This window comes from Falco naumanni, chromosome 5 (assembly GCF_017639655.2).
Source record: "Falco naumanni isolate bFalNau1 chromosome 5, bFalNau1.pat, whole genome shotgun sequence".
Taxonomy (NCBI): domain Eukaryota; kingdom Metazoa; phylum Chordata; class Aves; order Falconiformes; family Falconidae; genus Falco; species Falco naumanni.
Genome location: NC_054058.1, coordinates 72,762,092 through 72,781,796, shown reverse-complemented (window position 1 = coordinate 72,781,796; position 19,705 = coordinate 72,762,092). Strand labels below are relative to the sequence as shown.

Here is a 19,705-nt window from a genome sequence, read left to right as displayed (position 1 = left end):
CCTCCTCCAGCTCAAAGGCTTCCTGAACATAATGGCTCTGAGGTGCCCTAAGGTTTGTTCCTGCTTCCCAGAAGCACTCAGAGTTCAGAAAGTGCCTGTTCCCTTTGATGGAGGAGAACACAACATCATCTGCCTCTCTTTAGGATAGTTTTGTGATGCATCTCATTAGGAGAATCATCATGTTATTCCAGTAGCTCCATGTGTGTCTTCTGAAAATACTGAGAAATTTCTCTGTCCCTCTTTAGCCTAGAGCCGAATGGTTGCACCTTTGGACGTTTTTTGTTTCTCATATATGTTTACAGTTACCCACTGCCTGATGCAGACCATTTCCAGATACTCCTTGTAGGCTTAGTGCCAGAATGTTAGCCTAGCTGCCTGGCTGAAGTGCCTCTTCTAAATCAAGGGCTTGCTGTGTAGGAAAAAATAAATCATCATTTGCTGTATAGCCCATCGACTGCAAGTTGGGTGTTTCCAGGAGGTATTGGGTCCACTGCGTACAGATGGCATGGGTGGTTTGCAGGCATAGAGGGCATCTGAGATGCATTTGTCCCAGATCAGCTGTGTAGCTCGTGCACAGGAGGTCTGTCTGCTGCTTCCAGGAAGTGTTGGGTCTACATCGTAGTCAGAGAGTGACTGACCCCACTGACGCTCCCTGAAAGCATCAGACTAGCTGCATCTGTGCAATGTAATGGCAGCACACGTTGCCGTGAATGTATCTAGAGTTTCTGCTCATATGGCAGCCCAGATGGAGCTGCCATATGTGAACAGTAGGATTGACCTAGTAGGACTGCCAGATTTCTGGAAATCTAGAACAAATTTAGAACATGTTTGGAGTCTGCCTGGCCAAGTAAAGGTAGGCAACTTTGATAAAAGTCCAGACTTAGAGCAGTGCTACCTGATTAAATAAAGTGTGATGATCAAAAAGAATCATTTTGCTCTCCATTATCTGGGGTAATGGAGAGGTAGGAAATAATCAACAATGGAAAGCCTCAATAATTTGAGAAGTCTTGTGTAAAGTGATACAGGAATAATTGACAATAATCTGGCATATTGACAGATGCTTCTGAGGAGAGCTGAGTAGCTTGAATGTGTTGTGACACTAAACTGGCTGCCTGCACCCTACCTAATAAGACTTTTTACACTCCTCTTCCACAGAAGGTCTGCTCCATTCTTGCCCAGCAGCACTGCTGGCGATTGCTTCCTTCTCGTCCCATCATCTCCTGGAGCCACTGCTGCATCGCACCTGCCTTCCTCATGGCTCTGCTCCTGCCTTTGCATCTCATTGCCCTCTCTGCTCCTGATGCTTTTTGCACGTGTAGGATAATAACAGTGAAGGTCTGCACTTCTCTAATTGTTGCAGTCTGCAACTGAGAAATACTTCTGAGAGCATGATGTGCTTTGGTATGGAGCAAAAAACAAGGAGGCTGGTTTGATTTGGGAAGTGTCTTTCACTTCTCAGGCTAGAGGTTCCAGTGGTGGAGGTGTGTACTTTTTCAGGTATGAAAATATGTGAACATACCCCCGTTTTCAGAGCCACTTTGGCATCTATTCAGTGTTCTTCTACCCTTCATTCAGGTGCTTTACCGTGGATATTTTAGGGACCAAAGAGCAGTTAATGGTAGAAATAGCAGTGTCCGTACTTGTGAGGACAAGTTCAAGGTGATTGTACCCATTGTCATACTGTTGTTGTGCCAGGAAAATGACTCCGTATTTTTTTTAACCTTCAGGATAGATATTCTTCACCTTTCCTGTGTAAAATACCGCATCACAGGTTGGCCAAGACTCTTATCCCTGGAGATATTCCTACCTGAGCCCTCCCTCCATGGGACCACTGAGATCCTGGCCATGGCAGCAGGATCATCAAAATAGATTTCATATCACTTTGTGCTGTAGTTCTTCCTTCTTCAGAAAAACTGCAGGAGTGGGATCTGGAGCTCCCGTCATGTCCCACAGGACAGTCTGAGTGGGACTGCTGGCTGGGACTCACGCAGTGCCTGTGCAGTGCCAGCAGCTGCCTGGTTTGTTAACTCTGCCAGAGAGGGCTGCCTGCCTGGGGCTGGGGGGAAGCTGTGGTATCTCCTGGAGGTGGTTTCCCTGCCCTGGGCACCTGCAGATCCACATCTGCAGCATGTGGAGGACATGGGCTGACAACAGCAGGCATAGAGAGGCCATGGGCCTTGGTCTGCAGGGCTTCTTTCCAGTTTGCTAGGGAGCTTGGAGGTGCTGCCTCTCTGCTCCTGCTCTTAGTGGATCAGTTCTTCATGTAATGTAAGCTTGTCCGAGCACCCTATCGCTTTGGGATACCTTTTGGAGCTGAAAGACACAATGTCTTCCCATAGTAAAATACATCCTTCCAAGATCCATCTTCACTCTCCATCATTTGTCTCAAATCAATGCAAAGAGACAACAGATCCTTTAATATGAATATACAGTGACAATTCAGAACAAGAAAAAAGTAAGTATTATTATTAAAGTAGGCCTAGGATGAAACCCCAGTTAAATGCCATGGTTTAAAGTTGTTTAACCAGTCTCTGTGCATCTTCTATTTATGTTTGGTGGCACACGAGTGATTGCATACCTCTGTGAGAAACCTGTGCTAGGTGGAGCAAGGAGGCAGCACCCTGGTCAGCTGTGCCAATGACCTTGACAACATGGAAATGAGTTCCTTTGGTTTCTCTTCTGTAAAGACTGGACACCCCTGGTGTGGTCTGAGAGCTGGGTTAGTGGTTAGCTGATATGATGCTGCTTTCACTGCTGCGCAGCAGCAGTTTGCAGGTGGCCTCTCTGTACTATCGCGCCTTGGCACAATGTTGCTGCGTTCATGGTGAATCCTCATCGGTTGTTGCCCAAGCTTGGTGCCAGCCTGTGTCACCAAGAGGGTCACCCTTTCATGGTTTCATGCAGTGTAGTGGACTTTTTTTTAAGGGATGTTGGCACAGTACTGTTACCCACAGAACCTGGGTTAAATCTCAGAGCTGTGACTCTTACCAGGAATATTTAAATGATCTTGCTGGTTTCTGCTGTTAACTTTTAAGACCTTATATGTACAATGACATTACGTGCTGCACAGCCTGTTCAGATGTCCCGCCTTCTTTTAGAAATCACTGAGTTTGCCTAAAAAGATAAAAAAATAGGCAAATTGCTGCTAAAGAGCGTTGTCACTTTGATCTCATGCTATGGAATGACTCAAGGTGTTACAGCATTTCAGAAAATAACCCTGTGCCAGAGCCATAATATGATTGTATGTCTTGTGCAGCTGGAATGCAGGTTTCCGTTGTTCAGCCTGTAGCTTGCAGAAGGACGGAATCTGCATTCATAGCATCAGGGCAAGACACGATAAGAAATGCCCTTTGCACAACATCTGCTGTCTCTGTGACAGCACCAGGATAAGTAACTTGGCTGTGATGTTAAGATGGCATTCCTATGTGGAACATCTGGCTTGAAATAAGGCTTCTGTGAGGAAGTCAGATTATTTTTTCTGATAGTCACCAATTCCTTCTGCTTTGGTGTACAAGCACTGAAATTGCTAGCTGCGAAATATATATATATAAAAAATAATCTGTTTTCTGGAGTTTCCATCCTTGAGACTTCCTTTTCTTGTTTACTTGTCCCCAGAAATCTGTTGCTTTTAACTTAGAGGCGTGCACTGATATGGCCTATCATGCGGTCTCTTGAATAGTTTCATCAGCAGAACTGCACGCAGCAACGTGGTGCTGAGGCAGGAGCGAGCAGGAGGGCACAGGAATGCTGATGGTGGTTTCATAGCTGGGGAAGCCGGTGTGCTGGGAAGCACCAGCTGAGGCAACAGTGCAGTGCATGAAAGCCTGTCATCTCCTTTGCTTTTACAAGTTGGATTGAGAAACATACCCAGCAGGGCTCTTCTCCCATCCTAGGGATTTATGTGAGATTATATTCTTAACAGATTTATCCAGTGTGTTTCTTCTCGCCTTTGCTGGAAGTCGTAACATTTCCAAGGCAGGGAGAGAGGGAGCTTCTGTTGCATGCAGCGCTGGCTGTCCTGGCACTGGGACCTCCCGTGCATGGTGGGCGCAGCAGTGGGAGGCCCCCACCTCCAGCAGCCAGGCCAGGAGGGACACCCGGCGTGCGTATAATAGCAGGACCTGCTCCTGGTGCAGTCCATGCATTCGCCATACATTTTAGGAGTTACTCCTGAGACATGCATCTAATAAGACTCATAATTTGTACTTTGAATTTGGATTTTTCACAGAGATGGTGGACCGTACATTAATTGTTTGTTTGAGGAACTTTGAAGTTCAAATTCTTTTTTTCTAAATTCTCCTTTCCAGTCTTTTTTTTTTTTTCCAGTTTGGTTATTTTTGCTTTTAAATGCCTCCAAATTCAGGTCATTTGCTCTTCTATACAAAAGCTTTCTTTGCCTGCTCAAAGACTGTGACCTTTAGGAGAGCAGACCTTATAAACGTATATATAAGGAGAGACAGAGAAAGATCGCCATTTGAAGTGAGCTTGGGGAAAAACAGAGATTCTTGTTCGATTTTTCTGTGCTACTGTGGCCTAATTTCCTGAATGCAGAAAGAAGGTTTCCTTTCTTCTAGCCATCCAGCTCCGGCTGAGGAGGTGGAGCACAAATTCTGGGCTTCAGTAAATGAAAAAAAATCACATAAACATTGTTGAGCTGAGGATAGTAAGACTATTTCTGCTGATAAAGGCTCATAGTAGAGAGCTGTGCATGCTGTACTGAGTCACCAAGTTAAATATATCTCTTCGTCACAAGTTAGTGGTAAAATGCAAATGAACCTCATATTTCTAAAAGCTGTTCTTGTAGGAGGGCAGGGAAACGTTTAACAGCTGGAGCTGCTAGTGTTGCTCTTGACTTTGTCAGTGGCTGGGAGGGTTTGGTTTCTGCTGCCTGCCTGATCAAATATTTGTCTTGAATATCAACCCTAACTTATAAAGAAAAGGGATGTGTGATGGTCCCAGCATGGACAGGCAAAACCTGCAGCTCTGCCTCAGCGGTTCTTACATATGTTTTCGTGTTCTGAGCAGCAGCACTTTGTTTTCATGCAGAATCAACTTGATGGAGTTGCTTCTCATTTGCAAATCACCTGCAGGTGCTGCTGAGTGAGGGCACCATCCTGAGAAGCTCAGCAGTGACTGGGGGGACTGGGTGTGCTGGGAGGGGTGGGAAGGGCAGAGGTGGCTGCAGTTCACGGGGGGCATCAAACATGGGTCTCAAGCAGTTCAGTCCAGAACAGTTCTTCCAGTTTATTTTCCTGAGGACTGGTGATGGATATCCTGTACTACTACCTTTCTCAGTGTGGTTCTTTCACATGTTAAAAGAATAGTCTTTCACCTTGTTCTGAAAACAGAGGATTGTTCTGTTTTACTAGCTGTGACGTGGTTTTTCTTCCCCAAATATGTAAGAAACCAACAGAGTTCAAGAGATGTCGCTGGTCTACTGGTTGAAGTCTTGCTCCAGGAGAGCAGGACTTCAGTCTCTCTCCTCTTACTCATTTACTAACCTACCTTTGTGTAGTCTGCTGGTGTTCTGCAGTTCCCCAGGACATAGGCATCTGTGGAAGCAGTTCCTGGAGTAAGACCAGACCAGTTTTGGCTGTTTTGCTGGCAGACCCATGTTCAGCTTCTCAGCTTTCTTTGTTCCTTTGAGTTCTTCAAAGCTTTTCCTGTGAAGAGAAACTACAGGATGGGTGGTGGGCAAAGCAATGTTTAATGTTGGTCTAAAGTGCTGTGGCGTGGCTTTACTGGGGCAAGCTGCTGCAGCAGCTTTCTGAGTGGAAGTGGTTCCTTGGCCAGTGCAGCCTGGAGCGAGCACGAGTTAGTCCTGCAGACCGTTCAGGTGAGACGTGCAGGGAGCTCAGTTGTTGGTAAGTTGTCTTTTGTCAGCTAACTAGGATTCACTGAAAAGCTTCAGGCTGGAGAACATCTTGTCAGTATCTGCAAGACCTAAGATTAATTCCTAGCGGCTGTTAGGTGTATCGCCACCAGGCTCTTGAGGAGAGGGGAACAGTGACCTGCGAGTTATTCGCCACTCTCTTGTTGCACAAGCCATCGACATACGCTCTCCCTGTGGCGCTGAGAGCGTGTTTTCACCTCGGGGTTACTGACTGGGTGAGCTGAGGCAGAACAATCGTTGGCTTTGCATCCCCCACAGAAAGCAGCTGTTATTAGTCCATATGGCGTAATCCGTGCAAGTGAACACAGGGTCGGTGCTGTTCGGAGCCGCTCAACTGTCTTCCCTCCCTCTCTTTTCAGGTGGCCATCATTGCAGGAAATTTTGAATTGGCTGAAATCATCAAAACCCACAAAGAGTCCGATGTTGGTGAGTTTGATCTTTCTTCTTCCCCCTTTTCCCCCTTTTTAATCATGCTCTAGAGTGCAGGGCTAGGTTAGTGTGGGTGTGTTAATGATGGTTTCCTGGCGCTGCCTGCAGTGGCCGGTGGAAGCTGCAGATTGCAGGCAGATTTGGGTCTTGGGAGTGGAAGGACAGATCTGCTTTCCTCCTGGGGCCATCACTATCCAGTCTCTTTATTCAGTCCAATGTTTGCTTATGACTGCTGAGAATGCCAAACAAAAGAATTAGCCAAACTGTCAGTCTGCAGTAGCTCTGAAAAGCTCTTCTGTAAAAGCCCTTACCTTTTTCTTTGCATCCTTGAGGTCATTTCATACTAGAGATCCTCTCCTGCCAAGGCTGTTAGCTGGACTTGGTGCAAAGAGGAGACATCCTCTGTCTTAGCAGTGATGATGGTTATGGAGCTGCCCCACACTGAAGCTCATATAAGTAAAAGAAGCAAAGTAGCAGCCATTCTTGTTGTACTTGCTTCTTTATGGAGGACTATTTTTGGGTTTTCTGGTCAGCCTTTCTCCTGCAGCATCTCTTCTGTCCTCCTACGGTGTAGATATTATCATGTGATAGATGCCTTGCAAAACAGTTTTAGGTCAGGTATGAAATCAACACTTATTGAGTTCTCTTGAATTATTCTGAGAAGTTTATTGGTCCAGAACTCTCTAAAGCAACGGAGGAACCAGTGCAAAGGGTTAATTATCAGCATGTGTGCATCCACAGAAGGTACAGAGTCATTGGGTCAGCAGCTGAAAAAAAGACTTGAGGAGTTTGAAACAACCAGCAAGTATTGAGCTTGATTCTTGGAAGTGGCTGTGAATCTAGAAGCCTGGGCCCTGACATCCTTCATCACTTCTTTTCTTAACTAGCTATCACTGATAGTTATAAACAGCTGCTGAGAATTTGTGGGAAGATATAAAAGTCAAAAAGGACATGAGAAAAAGCCTGAGAATTCCTTATAACTGTGTCAGTGAACAGTGCTCACAAGAAAGCCATCCTATTAATTCAAGAGGAAAGTAAATGTTATTGCTGTGAGAGGGGTTTTGGACTAGATGCCCTCCGAAGGTCCCTTCCTGCCTAAATTCTTCTATGGTTGAATCTAAATCTGTGATTGGCTCAATTATTTTTATTACAAAAGTGTAAGGAGAAAGGGCGTGAAAACATGTCAGGTAGAATGAATTGTTCATGTTTTAGATATGGCTGTTTATATAAAATAGGTCAGGTAACAGTTGCAAACTAATCCCATGCAAACCAGCAGGTCCAGATGGTATCCACCTGGGGTCAAGGGAACTGGCAGCGAACCTCCCAAGCAAGGAGAAATTGTTTTTTGAAGTTCATTAAGAATTGAGAAGTGCAAGTGTCTGACTGGACTGGCATTACCTGGGATGAAGAAGGGTCTGGCTTTTTCTCTGACAGTTCTATGGGAACAGTTCAAGAAATCCTGAAAGCGAGAATCTGGTACGAAAGGGCGGGATAGGGCAGCACTGTAAATGATAGCTCTTGGGGAAATCTTCTCAAGTTCCCAATATTAGGCTGCACTTGTCTGGCTGTGAGACAAGAATTTGTGGCCCACACCATCAGAAATATTTAGAGAGGACCTGCTGTGTTAAGGCTGGGAGGAGGGATGGTAAGCAGTAGCTTTTGCTCTGTTCTGCCGGACAGCCCTTAGCATGCAGTTGTGCTTTCAGGCTCTTAGTGCCTCCTTCAGTGTTTCTGCCTGGATCCTGAGCATTTCTGAGGTGGAGCTGGCTGTCCCCACGTGCTGTGCTTTGTCCTATAATTTAGAACAAGCCCAGAGGGTGCAAACTGAATTTCTTTCAGTGAAAATAACTCAGAAACTGTGTTCCAGAAAAACACACGATGTGCTCCATCTGCTGACAGCCCATGGATCTAGCCAGGGTCAACACAGTTTGAAGCAGGATGCCCAGTGTGGATGGTGGGTTGCAGGACTTCCCATGCAGGCTTCACTGTGGTTCTTTGTCCATGGGTCTCCATCCCTTCAGTCACTGCAGAGACCAAGAGCTGCTTATTTCATGACAGCCACCAGCACTGGGGTCAAAGAAGGTCCGAGTGGAAGGCAGCGAATCTGGGGAGGGACAACATGTTCTTACAAGAAGAAAAAAACATTTGTGGAGAGTGTGGAATTGGGCTGTTCCATCATTTCTGTTTTTTTCCTTATCCTCCTATTTTGCGGAGCTGCAGACAGAGAATGCCATGAATGGTAACTGCTGTGCTTTGTTTTCTTGGTTGGACCTGAGAGTTTGGATCCTCAGGACTTGTCAAGGCCACCACAGACCCTCTGTGGCATACTCCGGTGCTTGTTGGACAGTGCAGCCTCTGCTGCTGCTCGTATGGGAATGGTTTCTTTGGAGCAGCAAAGACAGCCCTGACCTTCCTCCTAAGCAGCAGGAGGGTCTCCTAGGGCATGGCTGCAGAGCCTTGTCTCCAACCACTCCAGGCGGATTTGGAGATGTTCCCAGTTAAGCACATTTACTGGTAATGCCTTGGGGAAACATGTAGGCCACCTACTCTAGCAACCTTGAGTTGCTCTGCAGGGGCTGTAAAAGGAGAGCTCATGCCAAGCTGATCCTGAGCCTTATGTCTACTTCCCAGCACAGCCCCTGGAGTTGGCAGTCAAAAAAAGCTGCATGCTGAACAGGAGCACCAGGAGCTGGCCGATGGGAAACAAGGCAAATGGGATGGTGTCTGAACCTTGGGGCCTCTCTGGAGTGCCTTTGCCATCCTCCCGGCACATCCATTTGCTTGTCCCATTGGCATTCAAGTCTTAAATCCACATCAGCATTTATCAGTCAAATGTCTAATTCCACTCAATAAAATCAGATGTTTAAAAACATCACCCGTTTTTCATTAAAACATTTGCAGTGGTGTTAACTACACATTGGGTTTTTTATCAGTTGGATCCTGTGCCAGCTGCTCAGTAATTTTCATGATCCATCTTTTTGGTAAGTTTTCTTAGCCTGCAAATTTAAAATATTTGTTTCAGCTAATTAATAGCTCTCTCTGCTTTGTCATCATGTTGACACAAATACCTCTTCCTGCTTCTTTTAGAATATACTTCTGCATCTACGAAACAACCCAGAAGCTTTTTTTGGTGTTTCCTCCACTCTGCAAACCACTTATTTTTCTTCATTGTTTTTAGCTCCCCTTACCAATTTTGAGTGTATTGTAACTTCATATTGATTTCAGTTACTTTCCATAATTACAGAATAAATAGATTCTGTAGTACAAATTGATGTCTTCATTTTGCCACTCTTATCCAAGTAGGCATTTAACCACAGTTGGTTTATTTCGTAATTGTGGTTTTATAACTTTTCCATTGTTTGCTAATATTTTAAAAACTCCCTATTTTCATTTGTATTTTCTCTCCCTACATGAAAGTGGACCTGGAGGAATAATATAACATTTGTCCAATAGTGAGAAATTAGCCTTAAGCGTTAAATGTTTGTAAGACTGGCTGGGGCTGTCTTCCCTTTTCTTACGCCGAATATAGTCAGGTCATGATTCATGGTCACTAAGCAACCACCAACTTCAAGTCAAAGGAATTAATAAATTATCAGTCATAACAAGGCCCAAACCAGTTACCCCATATTATGTGGAATACCTTTTTTGTTGGAGAATGATGATCTGCAGCTCTGTATAAGATCACCAACAGTTGTTTGCCAAACTGAAGCGCACCATAACAACACTTGTTTTCCTTCTGTGTGTACACAGGGGTGGGGAGTAACTCATTCCTCAGTGACCCCACAGTGGTTCTTGCTTTTGGGGTGTGTTATTCTCTTGGCCCGTGTCTACTTGCGATCCTCCAGCCCTGGCGTACTGTTAGCTCTGGATGGGCAGCATTGCTGGCAGAACCTTCCTCTCTCCTGCTGTTTTGGGGTGGATTTTTTCGAGGTATTTGGGCACATGAAGACACAGGTCGGACACAGCAAAGGTCAGAAAATGACCCAGTCACGTAACTCCTCATGAGGTATTCATCCCATGCTTACTGTTACCAAGATGGTAAGCAGCACATAAGTGGCCCTGTTCCCTAGTTCCTTCTCCGTTGGGAGCTGATGCCAGGGAGTTAATTTAGAGCATGACATGCTAGGAAGTTTACATGAGACTTTGGGCACTGAATTGTCAGTTGTTGCTGAGAAATTTCAGCTTTATGACGTGTTATAGCTCAAACCAGAGAATGAGTTACTTCTCATTAGTGAGGGTGTCCTGGACCCAACCCAAGATCAGTGTCTCCTTGTCCTTCAGGTGCCCTTCTTATCCAAAGCCTGTCTAGGTATGTCTGTGTGCTGTGAAGCTATCTGTCAGAAACTGTCTGTGGGACCTGTCTGGGATCACCCCAGCAAGTTAAAAATTTAAGATCTTCCAGTGCTACTGATTCTACCCTGTAAAAAGGAGAAATCTACCCCAAAGGATTTAAAAGAAAGCATTTGGCTTCCTTGGGACACTGTGACTTGATATCACTTGGTGCTAAGATCCAATAACTTGTTAATAATATTCACTGTTGGTGAAACATTTTTCCTTTGATGAGGGAAACATGATGCTATTTCAGATCTTTGACCATCCGTGTTGCCCTGGTCTGAACCTCTTATGGCTCTACTATGTTTTTTCCGAGATGGGGATTTCTACAGTGGCATAATGATGCCTGCTTTGCTTTCTATATTCTAGTGATGGTATCCTGTGTTTGAATACTGTTTCTAACTACTGCCAAGCTCAGAGAGAATTTTTTCATGGAGCTATGCTGTAGAATGGCATAGAGCATCTCAGATAGACATCTGTGATAAGCAGAAGTAGAGGTTGTGACATTTCTTCCTTTCAAACCTTTTCCCTTGATCCATTCTCAGAGAAGTTCAGAAGAAGGAAAGTGCTAAATGAAGTAGATGTTGAAAAACTTTGTATGGAAACCATAGATGAATTTTTGTATGATGGAAAGCTTTATTTCTTTTTGTCTGCATCTCATTTCTGGAATGCATAACAAATGTGGTGGTTCTTGTTCAGCTTACTCTATTTATAAAGATAGTTGGAAATTTGTATGCCTGCAGTGGTGAAGAGGTAAGATGGAGTATGATCGTTTTCTGTGTGCCCTTCTTTCTTAAATAGCTTCCACAAAGACTTTTTTTGCTCACTATTATTAATTTAGAATAATAATTAAATTATTTAGAATATTAAGCTACAGGAGTCCTTGGTCTCACCAGTCCAGCAGTTCCTAAGAAAGGTTATGGTTCTCTGCAGAAAATACAGTAAAATATGATGGGACAACTGGAACAGCTCCTGGGTCCTGCCAGAACATGTTTTTTGATTACAGCAGGGTAGAGATAGCTTTCATACTCTTCTTGGCACATGGTCCAGGCTAGGGATGTTCTACAGCAGAAGTCATAGAATGGCCATAGAACATTCTGCAGAAAATCACTTCTGGCTGGGAAGACTGAGCTGAGTTGTGTTTGGTGGCAGTACTTGTTTGGAAATGGAGTTAAATTCTGGGCTGGTACCCTCAAATTGTAGAGTTTATTTGTATAGTAGGCATGTAGCTAAGAACAGCAGCTCCTCATGCTGTGGTTTCCCCTCTGAAAAGAAGGGACACTCGTGCCTCATGATGGTGCTCAGACATCTGCACCTCACAGGGAGATTTGTTTCTGCATAGTGAAGTGCTGGCAGTTGTTGATCCTTGGTTTTCACCCAGGACTGGCCTGGGAACCTGTGTGTGTTGCTGTGAGCCTGACCCCAAGATGATACTCCTGTGTTCATGTCTCTGAAAGGTCTTGGCCACCCCTTCTGCAGGGGATGCCGTCAGTCCACCAGTGACCATAGGCCTGTGCAAGGGTGACTTCACAAAGAAATCTATTTCTTCATTGTGAGTTTGAAAAATTCCTCAAAAAGCTACCGACCGAACAATAAAGTTTGAAGACCAGGATTACCACTGTTGTCATCTTGTGATGAAAACAGTAATGCTTGCACAAATCTATGCAAACTTCTGGGTAAGAACTCTTTCCCAGTATACAAATATGACTGACGGTCACCTTGGCAAGCCATGAATAGCTTCTGTTCCATTATTTTCTTAAAATAGGTCAGGTTGACCAGCTTCTGAACTATTGCATGGCTTTCTTTTGAACACTTTTTGGTTTTTAACATTATTTTTAGAAACATAGGCTGAATTTAAATGCATTTTTCCATAATAACCTTATGTAAGAACAGATGATGCTACCCTTTTTCAGGGGTTGATGTATCTGTTGATTATGTTAGCTGTTCTGCTCGCTGCATTTTTCCTGGGGCCTGTCCTCAGGTGGTTTGTGCAGGACTCATGGGCTTGTTTCAGTATTGCTACTTTTCAAGGAACAATCCTATGTTGTACAACCTCCCTCTGTGTTTCCCAGATGCTTCATCTTGCATCAGGCTGTGAGATGAAGTGTGTTGAGATGATCCTGTCTTAACAAAGGCCTGAGATAACATTGTGTTGATACCTTTTCTTGTATGTTGTAGAATCACAGAATGGTTTGGGTTGGAAGGGACCTTAAATATCATCTAGTTCTAACCCCCTGCCAGGGGCAGGGACACCTTCCACTAGACCAGGTTGCTCCAAGCCCCGTCCAGCCTGGCCTGGAACACTTCCAGGGATGGGGCAGCCACAGCTTCTCTGGGCAACCTCTGCCAGTGCCTCACCACCTTCATTGTAAAAAATGTCTTACTTATGTCCAATCTAAATCTACCTTCTTTCACCAATGACATTTAGCCAACGTCATTGCACCAGTCATTGCATCACCTATACTTTTATTGCTAATGATCTGTATGTTTTCCTAAGTCATTGATAAAGACAGAAGTATAAACACTACTATACCAAGAACTGACTTACTGGGTAGTATTGGAAGTAGTCCCACCCATCATTCTCTATTAACAATTAATTAGTATGTCTGTTAAAATGTGCTCTGGTAACTTGTCTGGCGGTAGCATGTAATCAGAGTATTGTAGAGTCAACAGTTTCACCGAAGCTTGTGATGTCAGCAGGTATTTTTGTCAGTGAGATTGGAGCTCTTAACGCTGTCCTGGCCGATATAAATTAAATTCTCTTTCCTTTTTATTAATTGATAAGTGTCCTGTTTCAGTTTTTCCAAGCTTCTCCTAGAAATGATATGAAGCTAAGCTCTGTACATTTATCAGAATCATCCCACTGACCCTTTCAAAGCTGCCTCCCCATCTCCAGAGCTTTTGAAGGAGTATTACAAATATAGGCCAGCGACTCAGCTGTATTGCAAATTCTTTTGAACCTTGCTGCAGAAGCTTTCGACCTGCTAATTTGAATGTACATAACTGAACAAGCATCAGTTACTGCTATCCTTGGAGTTGTGGGGGAAGTTTCAAACACTCCATTTTGGTCTTGGGTTTATTTTTTTGCCAGTACAGAGGTATGTATGGGAATTATTTTCAAAGGCAAATCAGAAACACTTGTTAGATTGTTCTGATTTTCTGTTACCATAATTGTTAATTTAATTGCGTGCCACCTGTAATAGGTCTGAGCAGTTGGGATTTCCTCTGGGGAGTTTAGCAATGGCCTGACAGTCCAAGTAGGACCCTCAATGTACTGACAAGGTAAAACAGAGGAATGAAAATGGCACCAAACTTTCTCAAGGAAAAAATTTCCAGTGTGGAGATGCATCAGACTGATGGATTTTATCTGAAGAGAAAGGCTGAAAATCTCATTCCAGAGTACCACTCGCAAGTGAATTGCTAGCACATTTGAGAATTCCTTGTAGGGGAAAACTAGCAAGTTTAATTAACATGTATTTTTAGTGGTTTCAGTTTAAGTTTTACAAATGCAGAGTAAAATCTGTTTCCAGCTGTGAAGGGCTGGCACTGGACAGGATGAGGTGAGACACCTATGTTCAGGTGAAGGAGTGAGGAGGGGCAGCTCCCTCTTTGGAGCTGAGAGGTTCTGGTCTGCCTCATCACTTCATCCTTTTCCTTTAGTTTTCATTCCTAGAAAAAAAAATCCCTGGAAGGTCTCTTGGAGTACTCTCTCTCTCCTGCATGGGAGAGAAGCCTGGGCATAATGTGCTGCATGAGGGGAGATGCTATGCGCCTTCTCCAGTTTGCTTTGTAATTTTCCACTATTAAAATGTAAATGTGGCCTCTCAGCTTGGAACTGTGCAGACATTTGCACTCCGCATGCTTTTGCTCTTTTACATGAATATTTAACATTGAACCAGCAAATCTAAATAACCTCCGAGTGTTGATTACACTTTGGTTCATTAGACTGCAGCTCAGGGTTGTTCGGAGCACGGTCCAGGTGCCTGTGCAGCATCCTGGAGCCAGGAACTCCTCAGGGAGCCCTGGCTGTGTCCTGCTCCCGCTGCACCAGAGCAGCAAGAGGAGTTTTTGAGTGGAGAGCCATGCATTTCCCCTTCTGGAGGGCAGAAAGAAAATGCGGGAGCGTCAGATGAACCAGGCTGGCTGGGGCATGATTGTGCTGCTTCGAGCAGTGCTGTCATGGTAACTGAAGTGATTCATTTTGCTGTGAGAAACCCAGTAAACATACTTTGATTAAACTCTTGAGAAGGTATAGAAAAGAATCTTCAAAGCCGATTGTATGAACCACACAAAGTTTTTTTTTGGTTAGGTTTTTTTTTTTCCCCTTGTTTTCTTTATTGCTCTCACTTCCCCTCTCTTCCCCACTGGGGACAGTGGATTTGGGGGGATGGGGAGAGGAAACCTTTGTCAGAATTGACTATCTTGCAGCAGCCTGAAACTGTCCTGTTTCTGGCACCTGGTGGCTGGAGTTCAGGCTCAGCAGTTCATTATTATTACTATCAGTTTCAGGCAGGCTGAGGAGCAGTGAGGGCTTGTGCAGCCTGCAGCGCTGGCCAGAGCATGTCTTGGGACTCGTACAGTGGCTTGGGGCATCACAACGCGCCAGAGCATCTCTGAGCCTCCTGGCAAGGAGTTCACCTGCCAAACCAAGGCAGGTTGGCTCTTCCCATTTTAAATTGGTGGTGCAAGTAAACTGCCTGTGTGAAACCCGAGTCTCTACACTGAGCTTTGGCACATCAGACCCCCAGAAGAAAGCTACTGGCATTATTCATGGGTTTTCTTTTGCTGTGTGTGCTTTCTAGGGGGCTGGTGAGTTGAGATGGCAGGCTGGTCTGATGCCTGAGGGCTGGCACCCAGTGCAGGTGGGGAGTGCATGAGGGTGATGGGGAGGGCGCCTTCCCCTTTTGGCATTGGGAAGCTGTTGGATGAGATGCATTTCACATCCTGCAACAGATCCCCAGCCTGCTGGAAGCCCTCTCCAACCCTTCCTCTCAGCTTCCTTCTTTCTGTGAGGAGCATGATTTCAGTACTTTGTACTGCTGTGATAGTGGCTGGCAGGGGACAGGGCAGGGTCCCATCTTGGTAACATGCTGGGGCTCATGCAGGGGATGGAACAGGGAGAGTGGTATGAAGGAAACCTTGCTTAACGTCCATCTGAAGACTAAGCTCTCTGTAAAGCTGAAGGTGACCTAATTTTTGGCTGAACAAAGCCATTCTGCTGTGCTAGAGAGGGTTGGCTTTCATATTAGGGTTGTTGGTCCCTGGCTTACCCCTCCTAGGAAAACCCAATTTAAAAACCACATTGAGAGGATGCCTAGAAGGCTCCAGCTCCGAGCCAGGCTGTGTTGTTGGTGTGGGTGGTGGTCATCCTTTGCCCTCATAACTGCCCTGTGTATGTGGTGGCCTCGATTTTCTGTCTGCTGCAGCCCCCAGATGTGTTCCTGGTGCCTTTGCTGTCCTTGTGACTGTGTCAAATACTGATCTTCTGGACTTTCTCATGCAAATAAGTGCACCCATAGCAATCTTCAATGTAAAACTGCCTCCGCTGGTTCCTCTTTTGCTTCAGGGTCTGCTTTACAGATTTGCCCCAGCCCTCGTCCCGTGCATTGTGGGTATCTCTCCTGTCCTTTGTGCCATCTAGCTGTGGCACAGTCAATCTTGTGAATTTCTGCCACGTGCAACAGATTTCATCTCCTTTGCTGTCTCCATCTTGTTGCATATCACAGCCAAGAACATGGTGGTATCTCTCTGAATATATGTAATTTCTGTCCAGAAGGATCCAGGCTTGTGCTGTATCCGCATGACAGAGCCTCCAGACTGGCTGGACATAAGTCTGTACTTAGATGAGGGCTTTGAAAAGCTCTGGAGCATCTGGGGAGAGAAGTCCTGTATTGCTCACACAAGCGGTAACTGTATTCCTCCCATTGCCTTCCTCCTGTGAAGCTGCCTGGATGTGTGCTCATCTGCATCCTCGGTAAAAGCCAGGCTTTCACGAGCATGTACCGTCATTTCTAGCTCTCTAATAACCTTTGTGTAGAAACATCTGATCTTGGTCCAGTTGCCTTCCTGGTGGCACAGTGGCCCTGAAATGGGCCCTGCAGCAGTCCGGGTGCTAGAAGCTAAGCACTGAAGTTGAGGTAGGTGAGGTTTCCATCACCTATATCTCTACTCTGAGGTACTGAGGGCTTTGCTGAGTCCCAGTGAGATCTTCTGTATGTGCCAGGGTAGACACCCTGGGTCCTTGGCTGCAGCTGTTTGGGTCAGGAGCTGTCAGAACATGCTGGGACACCCGAGAGCCTAGGGAACTTTTCAGTCTAAATGTCTATCAGCTGAAAGTCTGTGCTGCTGTGATAATGTTGGAAAAGCAGACTTTGTCACTCATTTCTGGCACTCGTGATTCCCTTGCCTGTAAATCCCACTTCGGCAAATGCAACAGGATGTCTGAATCCCACCTCACGTGTGGTTAAGGTGCACTGGGGGCCAAATTAAAATTACACAGATAAAGCACGTATGTCCTGTCTTTCAAGAGACTGCCTTTGCAGCTCTTAATATGCTTCTGGAATCAAATAGTCTGGAAACTTTGGCTTTACAACCTATTACGTGACCTGGATGCCTTCTTGTTTACTCCTGTAAATGCTATGTTACGTTGTGCTTCAGGGACTCTTACACTTGATGTTATGATAAATGGATTAGTGACTAGCAGGGCGGTCCTGGGCTGCTTTCTCCAGCCCCTCTGCTCTTCCTCTTTGATGTGAATCTGAGACAGAGGTGGTGTTTTTCTTGGTTTTTAAGCTGGATGCTATAATTTTCATGTTGGGAGGGAGCACTTTGAATGTATAAGGTTACGACTGCTCTTGTGTGGATTGTGGAAATAGGTGACCAGGTGATTTATTTGACAAGCTAAATTAAAGCACTTGCCCTGACCTATGTCAAGAATTATAAAGTACCTTCCCTTTTACCAGTGAGTCCTTGAGCAACCTGTTTGTGTCTCGTTGCCCAGTAATTGGTGCTTGCTGTGAATGTCTCGCCATGAACCGTGCCAATCTTCCCCCTCCCATCCTGACCCTGACCTGTTCAACACCTCCCTGGTGTGAAGTCTGTGCTAGTCGCAGTGGGGAGAACAGGGTCTGGGACAGTTACTGCCTTTCTGTTAAGCTAAGACAACCAGCAGCAGAGGAGATCTAGCACAGACCAACAGGATCTCCTGTCTGGGGTGTTCCTTTCTTCCCTTGCAAGATAAATATCTGCTTTTCTCTTTTCTTTCTTTTTTTTTTTTTTTTCCTTTTCTTTTGTCAGCTTGGTAAAAGCAGCTCACCAGCATGATTATTTTACAGTAAGCTTGCACAGGATCAGTTCAACATACAGTTATGGGTTTTTTTTCCCTAAGCAATTAATATCAAGAAACTAATAATTAGTTTATAAAACACACTAAGCAAGCCCAGGACAACTCTGCCTCTCTGAAGTTTTCACTGCTCCACTCTTGCTTTTCTATTACTTTCTCTCTTGTTTTTGATTCAAGACCAATGATGCTGAGCCCAGTCACGCACAGAAGAAGAGTGATGAACTGGACCAGTAACCCAGCGTGGCTCTGGCTGTAGTTTTGGTGTTTTGAGTGGCCCTCTGCCTCCTCATAGTAATGGATGTGCATGGAGGGAGTACAGTGTGGACTCTGCCTGAGCAGCTGGTGCAGAGCACAGGTGGCACCAGTCATCTGCAAAGGGCTGACTGCTGCTCCTGGCTTCTCCCAGGATGGGGGGGAAGAGTGGTGCAGGCAGAGTTTTCTAGATCTTCAATTTTTTCTTGCTTAATATTTCCTGTTTAGCAAAATTCACATACGGTGTGGATCCAAACTTGGCATTTCTCCAGCTGTGCCATTGCCTACTGATGGAGCATCACTGAGACCACCTCTCTGGGGCATCACTGTTCCCCAGCTTAGATACAACAGGCTCAGATTGACTCTGTTCTGGCAGAATGGCACTGAGCTTGTGTTTGGTTGACTGATGCGGTAAGCTCACAGCCTTGCTCAGGTTACAGTCGCATGATTGCTTGTTTCACCTATGGCGTTGGTCCCTGGAGGCACGCCACGGATGTACTCACTTGACCAATATGTGCCTTGGCCTTCAGTTTGGAGAGGTATTCAGGCACTGGCTGATGTGCTTTTATCGGTAGGCACCATTTGGCACTTTCACTAAAAGTAATTCTGTACTTTTTTCCAAGAACCATGTTTCAAGTTACTGACTCAGCTTGGTTTGAAAACAGCTCTTTGAGACTAGCAAGAAACTTCCTTGTGTTTCCAGTGACTATTTCCAATTTCTAATATTTTTTACATCTGCCAGTTACCATGACATACATCCATTTAATATTTGCTTCTCTGATTTTTTTTAAAGTGGTTTTCTACAAGAAGTGATGTAGTACAAAATTAAATGTTTCCTGGAGATCTGTCATATGTCTGGATGACAACGTAAACTCAGGTCAGCAGTCCTTATCAACCAAAGCTGTTCAGCATTGCCCAGACTGTGCCTCTTTCCAGCTGACATCCTCCCTTGCCTGTGGCCTCTGGGTGACCATTTTGACCTGTTTTTCCTGTTGGGATGGCCTGGATGTGGGTGCTGGCATCATGAGGCTGTGGGCAGGTGGCCGGCAGCAGGTGGCTGGGGAGCCAGGCTGAGCCACTGCGAGGAGCACAGATGCTGCTGGGCAGACATTCCTCCACCACGTGGTTGAAACTCATCGGAGAACAAATGTATCGCGTTGCTATGACAACAGGAAGATTTACAGGAGCCTGAAATTCTTGTACTTTGAACCTAAAATATTCCTCGGAAAAATACTCTGTGTGGCGGTGCAGCTCAACTGGAAGGTGTCTTCGAGGTGTTTGGTCAAGGATGACGCAGGTCTGAGGCCTCGCTCGATGTCGGGCAGTGTCCTGCCCAGAGCCCTGGCTGCTCCTGTCCTCTGTAGCCCCTTGACGGTGGCTGTTGCAGCGTGTTCAGGGCTCACATGCCTTTCTGCAAGTTGCTGGGGGAGAGGTGGTTTTGGAAGGGTGAAGCCAGG

The 19,705-nt window shown here is 45.4% G+C and overlaps 1 protein-coding gene across 1 annotated transcript in view; it reads left to right on the top strand.

Moving 5' to 3' along the window:
* Nucleotides 1–19,705, top strand: part of SHANK3 (SH3 and multiple ankyrin repeat domains 3) — a 362,955-nt gene that overhangs the window by 99,286 nt on the left and 243,964 nt on the right. The window contains exon 10 of the mRNA XM_040596580.1: nucleotides 6,253–6,319. Coding sequence (XP_040452514.1) covers nucleotides 6,253–6,319 — 67 coding nt within the window. The remainder of the gene's footprint in view (nucleotides 1–6,252; nucleotides 6,320–19,705) is intronic.